The following is a 19584-nucleotide window of genomic DNA, read 5'->3' as shown; positions in this document are numbered from 1 at the left end:
TGTATGATTTTAAGAAAATTGCCTATCTCTGTGTTCTTTGGTTTCCTCAAATGAAGAATGAGTATGGAAATTACAATACCTTTCATGCAAGGATGTTATGAAGGTTAAATGAGATAATTCATGCAAATCTTTAACAATGCCTAACACATATCAATTCTCAACAAATATTTAGACTTTCTGCTGTTTAGTATTTCTGAACTCTAGTTTAATTTACCCCATATACTAATATTTGGGATTACTGAGGCATGTTTATTGCAGTAATAGAAATAAAGAGCAAAGAGATGTGAAAAATAACATGGAATGTTTGTGAGAACTATACAGGCAAATATAGGTACCAGGAAAATATAGATGGGAAGAACTTTATTCACACTACAACTAGTATGTGCGGGGGCAGGGGGGAATGTTAATTATTTTCTATCTAAATCATCTTCTTCATAATCTTCTCCCAATTAATGATCATGAAAAAATGCAGTAACTAATAAAAATAATACTGAAATTTTAAAAAACATTCATTTGAGCTTCAGTTCTCTCAGTCCAATCCAATAATATTCCCTACAGATCATTTTCATTCTTCCCTAGTTCTTTGTCTCCTCAAGGAATCATCTTTTTATGAGATATTCCCTTACATCTCTCTCTCTCTCTCTCTCTCTCTGACTTTTCTCTCTCAACCTTACTTCTTTTCTCCACTCTTTACTTAACTAGAAGACATGGGCTTTTGTTTTAATCTCTCCACACATCATACACCACTGTTCCCTTAAGAAGCTTCATAACTAAAATTTAAAGCAGATGGTATGGTCTTCCCTGTAAAAGGATCAAACTCTATGGCCCTTCTAATCAAAGCTGTTAAAAGATTAATCCAGTCTCTCTCCCTCTCTGTTTCATCTCTACCTCTCTTTCTTTCTCTCCATAACATCTGAGATTCAAACCTGTTTTCTGCCAAAATATATCTAACATTACCTGTCTCTTTTCAGTGCTTGGACTCAGAGGTTGTAAATAAATATTACTCGTGAGTAGAAGGAGATTATTTATATTATAAAATATTTGTTAAATTGAAGAAAAAATTATAGACAGTATAGATAAACATATTATGAGTTCAATTATGCCCCCCCCCCCCAAAGGGTTGAAGTTCCAACCCTCAGTACACAAAATGTATTTGGAGGTAAGGTCTTTAAAAGGATGATTAAGTTAAAATGAATGAGGTTAGAATGAGGCTGTCAGGGTGGACCCAAATCCAATACAGTGGATGTCCTTATTTAAAAAAGGGACAATGATGATACTGATACACAGAAGAAAGGCCATATAAGGACACAGTGAATAGGTGGCCACCTTCAAGCAAAGGATAAAGGACTCAGAAGAAACCAAACCTGCGGACATATTGATCTTGGACTTCCAGCTATAGAATTGTGAGAAAATAAATTTCTATTGTTAAAGCCACCCAGCCTGTGGTATTTTGTTACCGCAGCTCTAGAAATGTCATACAAGAAATTTTATATTTTGTAATAAATTCTTGGCTAAATGTGAAGATGCTTTTTTAATCATAGAGAAAATAGAAAATTCTGAAATCAGAGTTGAAAATAAATCGTAAAAAATGGATATATGAAAATTCCTAAACCTTTGTGCTTATTACAAATGCCAGTTTTGATTCTGTAAGGATGAGGCCCACAGATCTGCATGTTAATAAGCATCCCAGGTGATTCTGATCCTAATTATCTGGAGACTACGATTTGAAAAATACTGCTTCAAATACTCAAATGTGCATACATGCTCAACCAGAGATTAATGAAATGTGGTCACAAGAGGATGCCCACCATATTCCAAAGGGTCTAGTCAAGCCAATGAATTGGAATAATCTCTTATGATTGGAGTGCGGATTCTAGGGCAGTAGTTCCCAACCTTTTTGGCACCAGGGACCAGTTTCATGGAAGACAATTTTTCTACAGATGGAGTCGGGGGATATGGTTTGAGGATGAGTCAAGCACATTACATTCAAGTTCACCTGCTGTGGGGACCAGTTCCTAACAGGCCCAGGCTGGTACTGGTTTGTGGCCAAGAGGTTGGGGATCCCTGTTCTAGGGCATTCCTTACTACTTATACCTTTATATTTCTAAAAGGAATCCAATAAACTAGATACTCATTACCTGGGTAATGAGAACACTGAAATGGTCCTTATGTCTCTCTAACATTTCTTCTCCATCAGGTTTCAGAGTCCAAAAATAGATTATTAACTCTTCATATCTCTGTATTAACATATAAAACTCCGTTTTGGATTTAACTGCGCTTTGCTGGGGCTTATGTTGCTCCCAAGTTAAGAGAATGGATTAGTTTCTCTAATTTGCCCCTTGATTCTAGAAAGAGAGGGTTAAGTTCTGAGTAGATAAGAGACAGGAAGAGGAGATGGAGCCCCTAAATATAGGCAGGGGTCAAGAGCACATAGTGTTACACAGGGTACCAAGAATAAGCATCCACACTATCACAATATTTCCAAGAACTTGGCCTGACTTCTTGCTTCCTCTTTGGTGATAGGAAAGCCATTAATTAAAAAGCCCTTTTAAATGTTGCATATGATTATATATACATGTATACTGTCATATCCAATGTGCATAAACTATACAGTTATGATAAACTACACATAAACTACTATTAACATCATCCACTCTGCTTTTCTGAAGTGGTGAAGGTTGTTAAAAACTTTTTCCGGCTCTTTCAGCTGTAGCTACAAGTGTGTAACATCCTCTGTGTTCCCCTTCTAAACATTTCACTAGATCACTCTCTTCTCCTTTCCCCTGTTCCCAAGGTCTGAGATAATGAAGTTAAGGGAGATGGTCAGAGTGGGGAATTGATTAAAGATCCTTAACAGGTTCTCAATAGGGACCTCAGGCAGCTGCATAAAAATCAGGGAATTAAGCATTCAGCCTCTGTTTTCTTTATAACCCCAAGGCCAAAGTATCTAGTTTTAGCCTTCCTTCTTCCCCATGTAAGACCTGCAGCCTCCGGACCCTGTCATGGTGTTTGAAGAGTCAGTATAGTTGGCAAGTATTTGGTGCTGAGCTGTGGAACTAAGAAGAGATCTCAGAAGGTTCAGCCAGAGATCTGGAGAGAGAGAGAAAAGCAAAAGAAGTTTGAAGCACAAGAAAGCCTGTAGGGGTTGCCTGCCCAAAGTGGAGACTGCTGTGGTCAGAAAGAGCTGACTTCATGGGAGTCCAGGTCTGGTTTTCACACTGGCTGAGAAAGGAGACAACAGCTTTCTCATATCTGTTCACTGCTTAGATGTGTTAACCTAAATGTTCTCAAATTTTCAGAATGTGCCTTTGAATTCCAACTCTGTCCCTGATGGCTGCATGACATTAGGCATGCCATCAAATTTTCTAAGCCTCTCCTCATTTGCAAAGTAGGGTAAGAATATTAACTTGCAAAGCTTTTCTAAGGTCTCATGCTATTTCTTTTGCAATGTTCCAGGTATCGTGCATGATAAATAGTGAATGTTCATTAGATATTATAGTTCTCACTACCCTACTTCATTTTCAGGTCAAAAATATTTTCTGCCTTAGTATTTATGAGTTCTATTATTAACCACTGGGTAGTTTGGCTACCCCTACTAAGCCCTTGATTTTATGCTCGCTACTGCTAGTTGACAGTGAATTGTCATCAAGATGAAAAGAAAGTGTAATTGTTTTTTAGCATCTGGAATCTAAAGAAAAATTAGATCTGAGTTCAAATCCCATTTGATCTGCCTGTCATCTAAGAAATGTTAATTTTCTCTAAGCCTCTGTTTCCTTATCTAAAATATCATAGTATTAATAGAACTTTATTCAAAGAATTATTTTAAGTAAAAGATGGACCAAGTTAGCAACAGCTAACTAAATAAAACTTAACTCTTATTCATGCATTTTAAAATATTGCTGAGCACATACTGTATACCAGCACACATTCTAAAACACTGTCTTTATAGAAGTAAACAAAGCAAATCCCCTGCTCACTTTGAGCTCATACTCTAGTGGGAATATTAGTTGGTAGTTGGATGATCACTGCTCTAGAAGTCAGGAGGTTTAAATCAACATGTGGCCTCCACCTTGTGACTGTCCCCTCCTGAGCCTTTTTTCTTCATCTGAAGAAGAATGAGCCTTACCAGCATCATTGCCTTTTGTTCTGTGGACTCTCATGGACTATGCTTTATGATTAGCATTGCACCCATTTTTGATGGGACTTCAGTCTTTCTTCCCACACATTCACATCAGTTGATTCCTAAACTTCTAGGGAATGACAGTTACTGATTGATGTAAAAATCAGAGCTTTGACTTCTTACTCGAGCCATCAAGAATAAATTTAGAGACAGCCATTCACATGGTCTCCAGTTCTCTTTGGAATTCTGTGAGCTGAGTAGCATTTGTGCTCTATCTGGATTAAGCTAGACTTCGATAGCAAGGAGACTGGAAAAAAGGTGGGTGAAGAATTTGTCAGTGTTTCAGGTTAACAATTATATGTGGTTGAGAAAGAAGAAAGAAAAAGAAAAAAAAGGAAAAAAAGGAAAGAAGAATAGCAAAGGAAGTAAGGTAAGAGAAGAGAAAGGAAGAGAAGGTAAAAGAAAGTTCGAAATACTAGTGAGAGTCCTTGCCGAAAAGATACATGTGAGGAGAAATTAATTAAAGGTCTTCTCATAAGGGGTAGGCAAAGTTAAGTATAACCAACAGGAATAGTAAAGATGCTCAAGGCTCTTAGTCTGAAGGAGCAAGGAGAAAAAAATTAAAGTAATTTTTCTTAAAAAAAAAATGATAAGAGGGAACCAGGATTCAAAAGGAAATGATCTTTAGAGGAGCTATACAGTTCTAATCATTTTTTAAAAACTTTCTTTCCAGGGGCAATCACTAGCTTTTACAATTCATTTACTTCAAGAATTTGGAGGAGATTCCACACATCCTTTCCTTCATACATAATGACTTTGGGATCCCTGGAAAACAGCAGTAGCATTGTCTCTACCTTCTTGCTGAGTGGCATTCCCCAGCTGGAGCACATGCACATCTGGATCTCCATCCCATTAAGTTTCATATACCTGGTTTCCATCCTGGGCAACTGCACAATTGTTTTTATCATTAAAACGGAGCCCTCACTCCATGAGCCCATGTACCTCTTTCTGTCCATGCTGGCTCTGACTGACCTGGGTCTGTCTCTTTGCACACTTCCTACAGTGCTGGGCATCTTTTGGATTGGGGCACGAGATATTGGTCACAATGCTTGTTTTGCCCAACTCTTTTTCATTCATTGTTTGTCCTTCCTGGAGTCCTCTGTACTGCTGTCTATGGCCTTTGACCGCTTTGTGGCTATCTGTCACCCCTTGCACTATGCTTCCATTCTCACCAATACAGTCATTGGCAGAATTGGCCTGGCTTCTCTGGGGCGCAGTGTAGCACTCATTTTCCCATTGCCTTTTATGCTCAGGAGATTCCCTTATTGTGGCTCCCCAGTCCTCTCACATCCCTATTGTCTCCATCAAGAGGTGATGAAATTGGCCTGTGCAGATATCAAAGCCAACAGCATCTATGGCATGTTTGTCATTGTTTCCACAGTGGGTATAGATTCACTGCTCATTCTCTTCTCGTATGCCCTGATTCTGCGTACCGTGCTGTCCATTGCATCCAGGGTGGAGAGATTCAAAGCTCTTAACACCTGTGTTTCCCACATCTGTGCCGTGCTCCTTTTCTACTCTCCCATGATTGGTTTGTCCATTATCCACCGCTTTGGAAAGCAAGCACCTCATCTGGTCCAAGTGATCATGGGCTTTGTGTATCTTCTAGTCCCTCCCCTAATGAACCCCATCATCTATAGTGTGAAGACCAAACAGATCCGAGATCGTGTGATCCATGTCCTTTGTTAATAGCTGGGTCTAGCCTTGGAGGCACTACCTCCTTAAATGTACCTTTACTCCTCTATTTTTATAATATCAAATGTGCATAAAATTAAGGAGGTTGCTACTTATGTATTCAACAAATATATACAGGAATTTGTATTGGTCATAGTAAATAGTTGCTGTAGGAGCTAAACGAGAGATACTGTCCTCTAAAAGGGGGAAGAGAGTGTCAAGAAAGGTTTCCCTGACTTGACAGCCTTAAGGGACATATAAGAGTTAGGAAGTCAAAGGAATTATGGTACAGCCTAAAGGCACAGCATGTACAAAGCTGAGGCAGAAGTGTGAGAGAGGAAATACATTCAGATAAATATCTGAAGTTGTTTTTTGTTGTCATTGTTGATCTCTTGCAGGAAAGAACAGAGAACATGGGTTGAGGGTGGGGGACAAAGTGGGAATAGGATGAGACACTACCCATATTAGAAAGGTCATGCATCAATGAACCAAGAAGAGATACTTTCTTATACCCATTTAACTTTGTTTTAAATTGTACCTCCACATTGCCCCAGATAAAAAGGTATCTGTGAGGAAAGCAGACCTAGGTAAGATGCTGTCAAGAAAAGCTTCAGGCCCTGGCCAGGTAGCTCAGTTTGTTGAAACATAGTCCCTACAGGCCAAGGTTGCAGTTTCAATTCCCAGTCAGGGAACATACAAAAATCAACTAATGAATGTGTAAGTGGAACACAAATTGATCTCTCTGTCTCTGTCTGCCTGTCTCTCTCTCTCTCCCTCCTTCTCGTCTTTCTAAAATCAATGAATAAAACTAAATAAGTAAATAAGAAAAGCTTGAAAAAATCTACAGTTTTAGTGCAGGATCAAGAAAGTGAGTTATAGAGGGCCAAAGACAGAATCTTCCTCTATGAGGTTTATGTGGAGCCAGGCCTCACAAGAAATTGGTATCTTCCCATGCTATCTAGCACAGTTGATATTTAACTCTTGACAGGTCATATACACAGCTCACCCCCTCCCCAGTGCTTCATCCTATCTGTTTCTACACTGATGGGTACATGTAACCCTTGGGTGTCATTATGTAGAAGATCCTAGATTACTTGTACAGAGAAAACAGAATAAAATGGAATATATATGTGAATGCCATGGGTGCTTTATGTCTTGTGTGTCTGTGGACACACAAAACATCAGAAAAACCATAAAGCAACCACATAGTTGTGCATAAAACTTTACAGCTGGAATCTATATCTAGACTGTGTACTTGCAATTTTTGTCCCCATATGGAAGTCATGTTCTTATATCTTATAATGAATTAATGAATTATTGTGATACACTAAAAGTATACTATACTTGGTGTCAGGTTTAGAAAGTTCTACTTTCTAATTCTGTGGCTTAGGAAAATTATTTTCCTTATATAAGCTCTATTTTCTTTTAAAAGAAACCTATCAATGTCTATCCTACAAGACTCTGTACACAAGTTAAGTATATGATATATTGCCCTGGCCAGGTGGCTTGCTTGGTTGGGGCATCATGCCATACACCAAAAGGTTAGGGTTTTGATTCCTGGTCAGAGGTTGGGGGTTCAGTCTTCCATCAGGGTGCAAATGGGAGTCAATCAATTGATGTTTCTTACATTAATGTTTCCCTCTCTCTCCCTTCTTCTCTCTCTAAAATCAATACACATATTTAAAAAAATAATATATGATATATATGAACATTGCAAAGAAAAATCTTAGCATGTTTTTCATCTCACAATAAATTTAATTACTTTTATTCCTAAAATAAAATCTAATTACACAGAGTAAAACATATCATCAAGAATGTGTGATTAGTAAAAGAAGAAGCCCTGACACAGGCCTGAGGTTAAGGAGACCCATAGATACTTTTCCAGACACCAACAGTAACCACATACATTATTTCATTTATTTATTTCTTCTTATAGCACATACTGAATGCATACTTTCTGTCCTAGGTATTGTTCTATACAAGGAATAGGCCCTGTTCATTTTCTCCTGTGTAGATAGTACAGATTTAGTGGCAAGAACTTCTAGACAGAGAGAAAAACAAATTCAGAGACCTTCAAACAAAGCAATTAGACATTTCAATCCAATAGAATTAAAGGTGAATTATTATTTTCTACCTCAAGTGCATGGCACTGTTATCCACCTAGTTGTTAATTTCTGACTCTCTCCATTACCTGCCATATTCACCAAAATCAATGCAATAGCTTTTTGCCTCTTTCTTTTGGTTCTCTCTTGCTCTTCTCACCATGTTTTTAATTTCTTTTTTTAATTTGAGAGACAGTGAGAGAGAGAGAGAGAAGAGAGAGAGAGATTTGTTTTTCCACTTAGTTATGCAGGTACTGGTTGATTCTTCTATGTGCCCTGACTGGAGATGGAACCCACAACCTTGGCATAACAAGATGACACTCTAACCAACTAAGCTACTTGGCCAGGGCTTCCCAATACATTAGAAAATACAAATGTACTTTGTCATTCTACTTATAAACTCAATAGCCTTCTGTTGTTATTTTTAAAAATTAAAGGTGTTTTACAGAGCCAATAGACTTTGCCTTTTCTTATTTACCAGATGTTCTTGCATCATTACATTTCCCTCCCTTTCTACTCCAAAGAAGAAATGGAAGAATGGCTGGAATGAATAGAAGGATAAAGAATGTACAAATTTAGACAATTGAGATACATCCTAGATAGTAATAGTGGAAAGGATAAAGAGTGCGGCAGAAGACTAGACCACGAGTGAGGCAAAATGTTGATAAGATGTATGAGCTAAATCAAAGAATAGGAACTATACCTTCATGGTAATGGGAAGCCAATGAAGTATTTAGCTAGGAAAGTAAAATAGTCACATTTACATTTTAAGGTATTCTGTTGGGAAATACCCTGCCTGGTTTCAGGGACTGTAGCCTCACCTACAGGCAAGAGGGGCCCATGGCTGGAAATAATCAAGGAGGCCTTGGGAAAAGAGGCCACTGAGGAGACAAAACCTGTCCCCCTGGCAAGGGCACAGCCCCTGCCTCCCTCACATCACCCTGCTTGGCCCTATGATGGTTGGTTGTTGATGATAGGTAAGTTCTCTTGTGAGGAGAGATGACGTAAGATAGGCATCGCCAGTATGGGCAGTAGGACAAAGACTTGGGGGACACGGAGAAAGGGAAAAAAGCCCTGCACCCCTCGGTTTGGCTTGGACATGGCCAGAGTTCTCATTCTCCTTATCCTTTGGTGGCTCTGCCCCGCCCACCTGGCTCAGGTTTGAAACAATACTAAAGGCAGGTACAGCCCTAAACTGGATCAGATGGTTCCCGGGGACAATCAGGCCTACAAGTAAGTTCCTCTAAGTATGCTTTGTTCTTCCCTCAAAAGCTGTAATAACTGGCTCATATTGGGAAGGAGATTTACATTATTCATAGACCCTGACCTGAGGCAGATCTCTTGTATTCCTCCAATTGTTATCTATGATCTCTATTTGTTTTCTGTAAACATAGCCTTTTGACATTGATTAATGAGCCTTGCCTCCATATCCCTGTGCATATGGTTCTCAATAAAAGCCTTTGGACATGAGTTCAGGGCCTTCTCCACTAGAGAGAAGAGAGAAGTGTTTGCGACAACTCATGTTTATTCCCCCCATCCATGACAACCCTGGGATGGACTCTGCAGGATTCAGAGCCCTGCTCCCTCCTCAGCTGGCTCTGGACAGTAACCCTCAGATCCAGGAGTGCCCCATGTGTGTCTCCCCAGAGCAATATTCACTTTATAATATAGAGAGTTGATTAGAGGTAAGAAGAACTGATAAGGAAGAGAATGGGAAAATGTGACAGCCATCCAAGCAAGAAATTGTTATAACAAACACTGTGGTAGAATGACTGGGGGGGGAAAGTGAACAGTATCATTAGATATTTAGGAGAAAAAATTTTTTTCATGACTTGGCTGTTTCTTGGATGTGTGGACTGAATAAGAGGAAGGAATAAGTGAAGATTATTTCCTGGTTTCAGTTTTGAAGAATTAAGTGTATGAGAGTACTACTTAGTAAGTTAAAGAATACTTTATAAGGAACAGGTTTCAGGGAAGGAATTAATTGCATTTTGAAGATATTGAGCACCAGATGGCTGTGTACCATGGAGAATGTAGAGTGGTTAGGAACTCAGGCTCTGCAATAGGATCAACTAACAGGATCTCCTAGGATCCAGATTCCATCACTTACTAGCTATGTGTCCTGGAAAACATTTTTTTACCTCTGTAAACTTCCATTTCTTCATCTGTCAAATGGGGATAGATAATAGTACTTTCCTAATAGGTTAATAGAGGAATAAATGTGGTAATGCACCACATATTGTATAAAGACTTTGGTGCAAAATGCAGTACTTAATAAATGGACAGTAACTATGAGAAATGATTATTACTATTCTTATTAAAAAGTGGAGTCAATAAGACATTTGTATTCTATGAACCTACAGCTTGAAAGAGAAGGCGATGGTTTAAGAATGCATTCATGACCTGTGATATTAAATCAATAGGAAGGCAAGACCACTGAGACTTTCTCTGTCTCACTGAAAGCCTAAAACTAGAGTGATAAAAACAAATCCTTCAGAGGCTATGCAGTCGGGTCAATGAGTGAAGTAAAATGGTGGGAGACAAATAACAAGAGCTGGGCTGTGATCTGTGGCAAATTCTAACATAAGGGACATGGCTACTCAGCTCCAGATTGTGGGATTGATATTACTAAATGCACTGATTTTTTTTCATTTTTTAAAATTTTTCAATTTGAGTTGACACTACCAGAACCAATAAGTAAAGACAAAGATGGAATTGAATCTTTACAGGTATTTTATTCAGATGCCTGCAATCTGAGAGGATGGCAGGTTATGTACCCTAAAAAAAACCATCTTAACATCTCAAGTCAACCCTTTTATGAAAAGGAAGAGTAAGTAAGGAGTTTGGGAAGAGAAGTTAATTGGATAATAGTTGTAGTCCCAGAGATTTTCTTAGTACTTCTTTTATCTGTTGATCAACAATTCTTTATTTGCATCATGGGAGGTCCATCCCTGGAACACAATGGCTCAGATACCATCTCCATGTAGACACCCTGAGGCACAAAGGTTGAATTGTTTGTCAACCTCCTAGAGTCACATGGTCATGCTTTCCAGTTTCTGGAGTAATAGCTTTCCACAAGCATTAATCACTTAAGCCTAAAAACTATGCTTGAAGCTAAAATCTTTAACTCTAGTTCCCATATCACTAAGTCTAGTAGCCATCTGACACCAAGAATAGTTGTTACAGTAGGTGGAAAATGTAATTATTTAAACACTTCACAGTTATATTGATCAAATAAAGAGTTATCCAGCAAGCTTTGTCCCGTGGATCATTAGTTTGCACTTCTGGCCTATCAGTATCACCCAATCAGTTTCTATCATTGATTTTTTTCCCCTCTTTATATCATAAAAGACAATGAGGCATAAGACTTTAGAATAAATGCTGTGGCCCCAAAAGGACCTGAGTCTAGCCATCAGGTCTGCAATTTTAGTAATTGCTCAATTTCTCTGAGCTGTAAATTTTAGATGAGAGTATTATTTACTTCAGATCACTTTTGTAAGTATTAAATGAAATACTATACATACCATATTTGGTAAAGTATGAAATAAATATTACAATATTAATTAACTGTGTGCAGTAAATTTGTGTTTCAGTTCCATGGCCTTTTCTCTCCAGAGCAATAAGTTTATCCATCCAAGATTATTCTTCCTCCTACCAGTCTTCACACACACACACACACACACACAGAGGATAAAATCCCTACATGTCTCTTATCTCATTGTTCATAATTTCAGTTCTTCCAGCTACTATACCTAGGGCCAAACCTACAGGTCCCTACACTTGGAAAGTCCTAGAAATGAAGTGTATGTCTGACACTTTCTCTGAAACAGAAAAAGTTCTTTCCCTTTCATCCAATTTCTCCCTGTCTTTTACATATTGTATTTTTGTCTCAGACTCTATCAGGGCTTATAATAGTATCTTCTTTCATACATTGATGTTAAGAGTCAAATATATGAATGTATGGAAACTTTCTGAGCTCCATTCTTTGTTACTATTTGTTGTACGGGCTTAAGCAAGTGACTGCTTTTCTCTGTGATCTGGTTTCTTAGTTTGAGAATCATGGGCTTGTCATCTATGAATTCTATGGCTCCTCCCTTCTTGTAAGAGTCTTTATTCTCTGGCTATTGTCTGTTGCAGCCCGAGTTTTTATAATGCCTGCAATGAAAGAAGTCAAGGTGTTTTCAGACTCTTGACTTGAGATAAGGCAGCAGTTGCCAGATTATGAGTATTTTGGGGTGAGTCCATGCATGGTCTTTGTTTTTTCCCCCAATTGTAGTAGGAGAGAATAAGAGTGCGTTAAGTGAGTGAATGATATAACCTGTTTTAGTTTTACTAAAGATAACTGGCTGCAAGGTGGAGAACAAATTGGAGGGTGAATTGATGCAAGGGGTCAAATTAGAAGGTCATAAAAAGGTCTTGCATGGGAGGATGATGATTGGAGATGAGGATTCTTATAGAATGGATAAAAAGAACAGGAAAAATGATAAATTCTTGAGAGAAAAACTTGTATACGAATTGTGTCAGTTTGGATATGGAAAATAAGGTCAGATAGTAAACACAAATGTAAGAATAAATTTGGGTTGAGAGGAGTAGTAAGAGAGGTACATTTCCTGGCCTTTAGCAAAACAAACAGCAAAATTTGGCAGACAATACAGCTTTTGCTTTAGTTTTGGCATGATTTTAGCAGCAAGAAAGGAGCTGCCTAAGGGAGTGATCATGTGCTCTAATCTGAGATGATTGACAGTATAATTTCAGGCCTCAGTCCACACGGATGCCCAAAATTTTGAGCTTAGAAAATGAGCAGTACTTTTATTCAATGATGGTCACTTGTGAATTCACAAAATGGCTAACAGATATTAATAGAATCCTTCTTTGCCCAAGTATGTGTTAAGCAATACAAAAAGTAAGACATTCATGTCATGGGATTTATGATTTATGGCAAAGGCAAACAATGTTTAAACAATTAAAGGTTAACAATTGTTTAAATTATGTTGTAGAAATCAGTACATAGTGAAAGGAAATAAAATTGAGATATAAAATTATTATATTTGAAGCAGGCAGATGTTAACAAAGTAATAATAGTATATTTAAACCAGATCCTGCTAAATAGCTAAATGGGAGAAAGAGCAATTTAGGAAATGCTTTTCTCTAAGACCTATTAAATTCTCCCTTATACCTCCCACCAAAAGATTTCAATGTCTTAATCACTAAAATTTGTGAATATATTACCTTACATGACAAAGGATACTTTTTGCATATGCATTTAAGATTAAAGATTTTTGAGATAGGGAGATTATCCTGGATTATCCAGGTGATCCAACATGATTACATGAATTCTTAAGAGCAGAGAATGTTTCCTTACTGTGGTCAGAGAGACACCTGACTATGGAAGCAAAACAACAGCAACAAAAACCCTAAATGATTTTATTCTCTCTCTCTCTGCCTATTCCCAGAATCACAACTTTAGCAGAACTATTACAACAGTCTCCTGTTGATCTGCCTTCTTCATCTCTCTCAAATCAATCCATACTACTCATGCTTGCAGACATGCCATTTTTTTATTTGATTTTTCATCTTGGTTGTTTGTTGTAGAGATGAAAAGGTCTCTTCTGGACCCCCTAAATTTAGACACTTCAAGGCTTTTCTGGGTAGGTTCACCAAAGTCTGCTTCATCCATATCATGCAAAATTATTTCCCATTATTTGCCAAATTATACTCTCTATTCCAGCCAGACTAACATCCTTCATAACTGCTGTGTTCCAGCTAGTCTGCTTCTCTTCCATAGTATAGTGACTGTGCATTACATACATATAAATTTAATAGATGTTACTTAAAAAATAATCTCAATCTGTCCAAATTTTATCCCTTCTTTAAGGGCTGACTCAAACCCACCTGCTCTACTACATAGTGTTATGTTTCAACTACTCTTAAAATTAAACCTCTGTGAATCATATTGTTACCAAACAATGGACCTGTGGTGGGGGACGGGTGCCCAGATGCCAATACCAAAACAACACCCCCTGCCCCCTACCCTGTGGTCCCTCAGTTGTGGGTCCTTTGCCCTCCACCCTTGGAATTATGGCTCTCAATGACAGAGTTTGGTGAAAAGGAAAGGTACTATTTATTCAAAAATTATACAGGTTTGATTGATGTCTCTCTTAAATCTCAAAATCCCTTCAAAACACCCACCATTTAAAACACCCACCAACACACACAGTCCTGCCTTCCCCACTTTGCCCAGTTAGGCCAGTCAGACCAGTCAGGGGTACTGTCCTTCAGAAAAACAAACAAACAAACAAAAAAAAAAACAGAAGTCCGGGGCTCAACTAGAAAGGCCTCTCGCGGTTCCCAGCACCATCCACTGCATCGCCACAATCTCCAGTTCTTAATCCAAAACCATGTGACACCTTCTCATGGCCCACTAGCAAGAGTCCTTTTTCCCCTTCTTTTCCTGCATGGTCTTCACATTGTTCCCCAGAGTCTGTGTCCCTTTGTCTCTCTCCAGGCCCTGTCTCTCCCCAGGCCTTGTCTCTCCTCCTTCCTTTCTCAGTTACATTCTGTATTAAGTCTTTCAAACCTTCTGGGTTAGACTTGAGATGCAAAATAACCATCTTTGTGTATGAGGAATGAAGCTATCCAGATATTATTGACATGCAAAGTAATTCTCAATGGCCCTACTCCAGGTCTTCCATCCCCCATGGAGGCCTATCTTGGGGTGAGAATATATTTTTCATGGACACTCCAATCTCTGGACCCCATTACAAATATCCTTTCAGGGCCCTGGCTGTGCCCCATTACAATATCATATATCAGCTGATTATTTCATCTTTTCTGTTTAAAATCATATTCTGGACTTTATTTTAAATTCTATGCAGCACAACTTTGCACATTTCACTTTAGTTTTCCATGAAATAGTGATCGTCATGGTACTGAACACACAGTAGATGACAATAAATAGTTACTGTTTAATAATTTATTACCTCAATATTCAAGTTCTTATCTCCTGCTTATGGTCAGCAACTTCTCCAAGACCTTCTTCCAGATCGGTCGTGTCTTGACACAATACACAATGGGGTTCATCAGGGGTGGCAACAGCAAGAATATATCCACAATAAGAACTACAATGAGGGGACTTTTGTGCTTTGCAAAGCGGTGCATGGCAGCCAGGGTGATGATGGGTACATAGAAAATAAGCACAGTACAGATATGGGAAACACAGGTATTCAGGGCCTTCAGTCTCTCTGCCACAGATGCAATGCTGAGCACAGTTTCAAGATCAGCATGTAGGACACAACAATTAATGCCAAGTCCAGCATAGTACTGAGAGCAACACAGAAGCCATAGATAACATTGATTTTGTTGTCAGAGCAGGCCAGCTTCATGATATCCTGATGCAAGCAGTATGAGTGAGACTAGAGAGTCTTTCAACAGTATTTTAGTCTCCTTAGAGTGAAGGGGAATGGAAGCACTAAGAAAATGCTCCTGATGGCTGAGATCAGTCCCACTTTAGCAACTCTGTTGATAGTGAGGAAAGAACTATATCTCAGCGGATTGTGAATGGCAAGAAAGTGATCCAAAGACATGACTAGAAGTACTGAGGATTCCATGACAGTGAATCCACTGATGAAGAATTCTTGGGCAAAGCAGGCATTGGGTGCAATTGCCATGGCATTAAGCAAGCAGACTCTCAGCATGGTAGGAAGGGAGGAAAAGGAGAGGCCCAGGTCAGAGATGGCCAGGTCAGAGAAGGAAATAATACATGGGCTCATGAAGTGAGGGCTCTGTCTTTATGATAAAGAGAATGGTGCTGTTGCCCATGATGGCAGCCAGGTACATGAGGCAAATGGGGATGGAGAACCAGATGTGGACATGTTCCATTCCTGGGATTCCAATCCGAAGAAAAAGTTGGACCTCAGAGTTATTGAAAATAGACATGCAGGGAAATATGAGCTCTTTTTCCAGATCTGAAATCACATAAGCAAAAAGAAGTCACACCTTTGGATAAAATTCAGTGTGGTAGGTATAAGCAGTTCCTTTATATACTGTACTCAGAAGCATATTTGGCATACTATTAATAAAATGCAATTTTCAACATTTATTAAAAATTTTTAAACTTGTTTATGTTCTCCAGCATGGTAATCTCACTTATAACAATTTATTCTAAGGTAGTAGTTTTCCCATATTTTTGTCTAAATATGAAAATCATACCAAAATAAGACTGCTTTGAGTCAGTGGCAGGCATTCAGAATCTCTCTGTTTCTATACATGATCTCCAGTAATCCTCTTTTTGGTTTCATCAGAAAACTCCTGACTTCTTGGAAGAAAGTTTAAAAATAATCATCTAAGAAAATAATCAGAGATCCTTGAAAATATCTATACTATGGTAAATAAATATTAAATGCCAGTAAGTAAATTTATAGAATAATTTAATTCATAAAATTATGAGGTTGGTATTGGGTTGGCCAAAAAGTCTGCTTAGTTTTTTCCTTAAAATAAAAGACACATTTTTCATTTTCACCAATAACTTTATTGGTTTGGATATTTTGAGTATGTTAGCTATCTTGCACAGGGTACAAATTGATTGTTCTCAATTTGATTGCTCTCAACTTCAACTGGTCTACTCGGCAGTGAAGCATCATCCCGCAAGGAATCTGCAGCATGAAACTTCGCAAACCACTTTTGACACATTCTGTCAGCCACAGCTCCTTCTCCATACGTTGCAAAAATCTTTTTTGTGTGTGTTTCAGTTGTGTTTTTACCCTTCTTGAAATAGTAAAGCATAATATCCCAAAAATGTTGCACATTTTCTTCCATCTTCAATATTAAAATGGTTAAACAAGTATTCACAAATTTTGATAAGATTTTTTTTCACTGAAATTGAATTTTTCTTTCAAGTGATTGTAATGGCTAGAAATACAGTTAAAACTCAGAACAATTTGCATAACTGGAAATCAGAAATACTTGATTTGCAAGAGAACAAATGGTGTGATGGCAGCCTTGGCACTCTCGTAATGGTTATAACCAAAAATCCATAAAAATAACCAATATTCTTCTGATACACAATCTGGATGTGCAGTATTCACAGAAAATAACATAAAAAGAAGGAAAGTAAGGAAGGAAAGGAAAGAAAAATGATGAAGAAAAAAACCCCAAACCTCAGAAATTAACATTCACATAAGAACATGAGGGTGAAGACTTTGGGTAGCAAAATTTTCACAATTATTAAAAAGGGGGTCTTCAAAAGTACTTCTTCAAGTTCAAAAGCTAAAAACACTGAAGAGGGAACAGTTACTCTGGCTTAGAAGAGCTGCTGTCTATCACCAACATAACAATCAGTCCTACTTCCAAACAGTGATACTGGTGAGCCTGACAGAATCTGACTGGTAGGCACCAATGTCATTGATTGTACAATAATATGTTAATCACTCGTCACCATCAGCCAAAGCGCCAGGTATTTCTCCTCCTCACTGATGCCAAGGTTGCCTTTCTGCACCTCAAGTTCCTTGGCACTGACCATGGGCAGGTTAATGGCTGCGTATTTGGTTCCATGGAATTGCAGCAAATGTATCTGTACATACAGATTCACTCCTGCACTTCTGCACAAATATGGAGAATTGCCTCCTGTTTTAAGGTGAGCCTTCCAGGCACTAGGTTACAGTATGTACCTTTCTTTTTTACCCTCACTTGAAAGTGAGTCTGGTCAAATATATCAGTAATGATTATAGAGATGTCCTGAATATTATGGGGTTCCACGTGAGAAATTTCACAATTCAGGATGTCTCAAAGCCAGTTCACTCTGACCTAAACTTTGCAGCCTGCCCACCATGAAATCAATGGCATCAGCCATCACAGGGTCCACTGGGCCAGATGTAAAGTTTCCAAGAACTTTTTTTTTTTGAGCATAAATGATATCAGTCAAAAACTGCAGTCCAAGTTTGATTAAAGATGGAGGTGTCACTGAAGGACTTGCAGAGGATGAGGGAATGGACTCTGGGAGATTTGTGAGTATATTCAGCAAATTTCTGGGCCAAAAAGCCTCTCAAAGAAGCTCCAAAAAGATGAACTTTATCTAATTATAAATGGTCTAAAAGTTTTCTGAATCCATCACAGAATTTAAGATGTTCCCAATAAACTGGATATTGCAAAACTATTACCCAGTAACCCCAACCAGTCAAAGCCAAAATCTGCTGGAAAAATACATGTGCAGTACTGTTAACTAGGGAATAAATATGAGAGGACACCTGATATTTCTGGGACCTGCATTATTGAGTGATCATATCTTACTGTTGTCATCATCCACGATAAACTTTTCAAGAGGAATTGCACTTCCAAACCAGTTATATATATAATCAGGAGAGACTTTAATCTCTCCCATGATTAGCTGACATGGTAAAGGTTAACCCAGCTGTGGCTGCCCCCATATCCCTTACCCTCCTTCTCAAGGCAGTTCCTCTCTCATCTGGGGGTGAGCCAGGGAGGTGCTGGGACTTTATAGGAGCCAGCAGCTGGATGGGTCAGGATCCAAAGACGAAGCAAACAGTAGTGGCACACTGGTGGGTCGTCTTTGGAGAGGCTGGGTGCAGGGCCTAGCGAACCTGGGCCAGCCTGCATCCTCCTCCCAGGACATCAGCTCATGGAAGCAACTTGATAAGGGTTTTTTGTTGTTGATTTTTTAATGCACATTGATATGACAGCTGTCACAATGCAATCTAACAAAGTTATTTTGAATGAAGTTAAAGGCAACTAAGCACAAAAGCCACCTAACAGGAAAAAAACCAAACGAACTTTTTGGCCAACCCAATACTTATTACCCACCTTTGTATGAGTATAAACACCAATCTAAGCTCAATAAATCACAAGAATATAAAAATATTAATATTGATATGCAATGATTTCCAAAAGAAGTGGGAGAAATGGAGCATAAACAAACTGTAGGGAGTTATGTATCCTTATTGTCTCATGTTTGTACTCCTGCATGAAATGAATAGTTCCTAGCTCAAGCACCTGTGGGCCACACTTCAGGCTATCATTTTATTCTCTCAAAGTAAAGTGTTGAAGTCATACGGTAACTTCATGGGCTTGTTAATCTTATCTCTCTTCATCAAACTATATTTTATCTGAGAAAATTAGTAAAGGAAATTCTAGGTGAAAAAATTCCAAATCAATCCATTTTTTTGTAAAGTAAAATTTTTAAATCTATCTATATATTAAATTAAACCCTGATTTTATCCTCAAGGTCTCTACTAAGGAGTTAATATTATATTATCAAAGGAAAAATGTACAATCTTGCAACTTATCAATTTTTGCAGCTCAGGATAACCAAGGTTAAATACTCACTGTAATTCACTGTAAAAACACATACCTAAGTTGACCATCATACATCCCCTTTTATCTAGTGAGCCCAAGGAATATATACATGAATAAATAAAAGTTATTAAATTAATAATTTAAATTGAAAATATAAGAGACAAAGATGCAAAAAATAAAGGGAGAAAGGAAGCAAAGAGCTCATACTAGATAGTAATCTCATTCCAGAATAGTTTAATGTTTAAATTGTAATAGAAGAAAAATCATCAGTCTTCAATGGAAAGTATATGCACAATAAAAATTATCAGCATCCTCTAAACT

At 38.2% G+C, this 19584-nt stretch overlaps 1 protein-coding gene and 2 pseudogenes across 1 annotated transcript; 1 reads left to right on the top strand and 2 right to left on the bottom strand.

The window, feature by feature from the left end:
- The first annotated feature begins 4930 nt into the window (after positions 1–4930).
- LOC129076462 (olfactory receptor 51G2) lies at positions 4931–5869 on the top strand. Its single transcript, XM_054580623.1, has one exon. The coding sequence runs from the start codon at positions 4931–4933 to the stop codon at positions 5867–5869; it is 939 nt and encodes a 312-aa protein (XP_054436598.1).
- Positions 5870–14952: 9083 nt separating this feature from the next.
- Positions 14953–15891, bottom strand: LOC129076461 (olfactory receptor 51A7-like; annotated as a pseudogene).
- A 1483-nt stretch (positions 15892–17374) lies between these two features.
- On the bottom strand, positions 17375–18331 carry LOC129076413 (maspardin-like; annotated as a pseudogene).
- Between the last annotated feature and the right edge of the window lie 1253 nt (positions 18332–19584).

This window comes from Pteronotus mesoamericanus, unplaced genomic scaffold (assembly GCF_021234165.1).
Source record: "Pteronotus mesoamericanus isolate MK-2021 breed Mesoamerican mustached bat unplaced genomic scaffold, CSHL_Meso_final contig_591, whole genome shotgun sequence".
Classification (NCBI taxonomy): domain Eukaryota; kingdom Metazoa; phylum Chordata; class Mammalia; order Chiroptera; family Mormoopidae; genus Pteronotus; species Pteronotus mesoamericanus.
The sequence above is the reverse complement of the archived record's forward strand: the minus strand, read 5'-3'. Positions and strand labels throughout refer to the sequence as shown.

Bases quoted from the DNA above. Each gene is read 5' to 3' on its own strand.
- LOC129076462 (XM_054580623.1), top strand. From the start codon at position 4,931: ATGACTTTGGGATCCCTGGAAAACAGCAGTAGCATTGTCTCTACCTTC.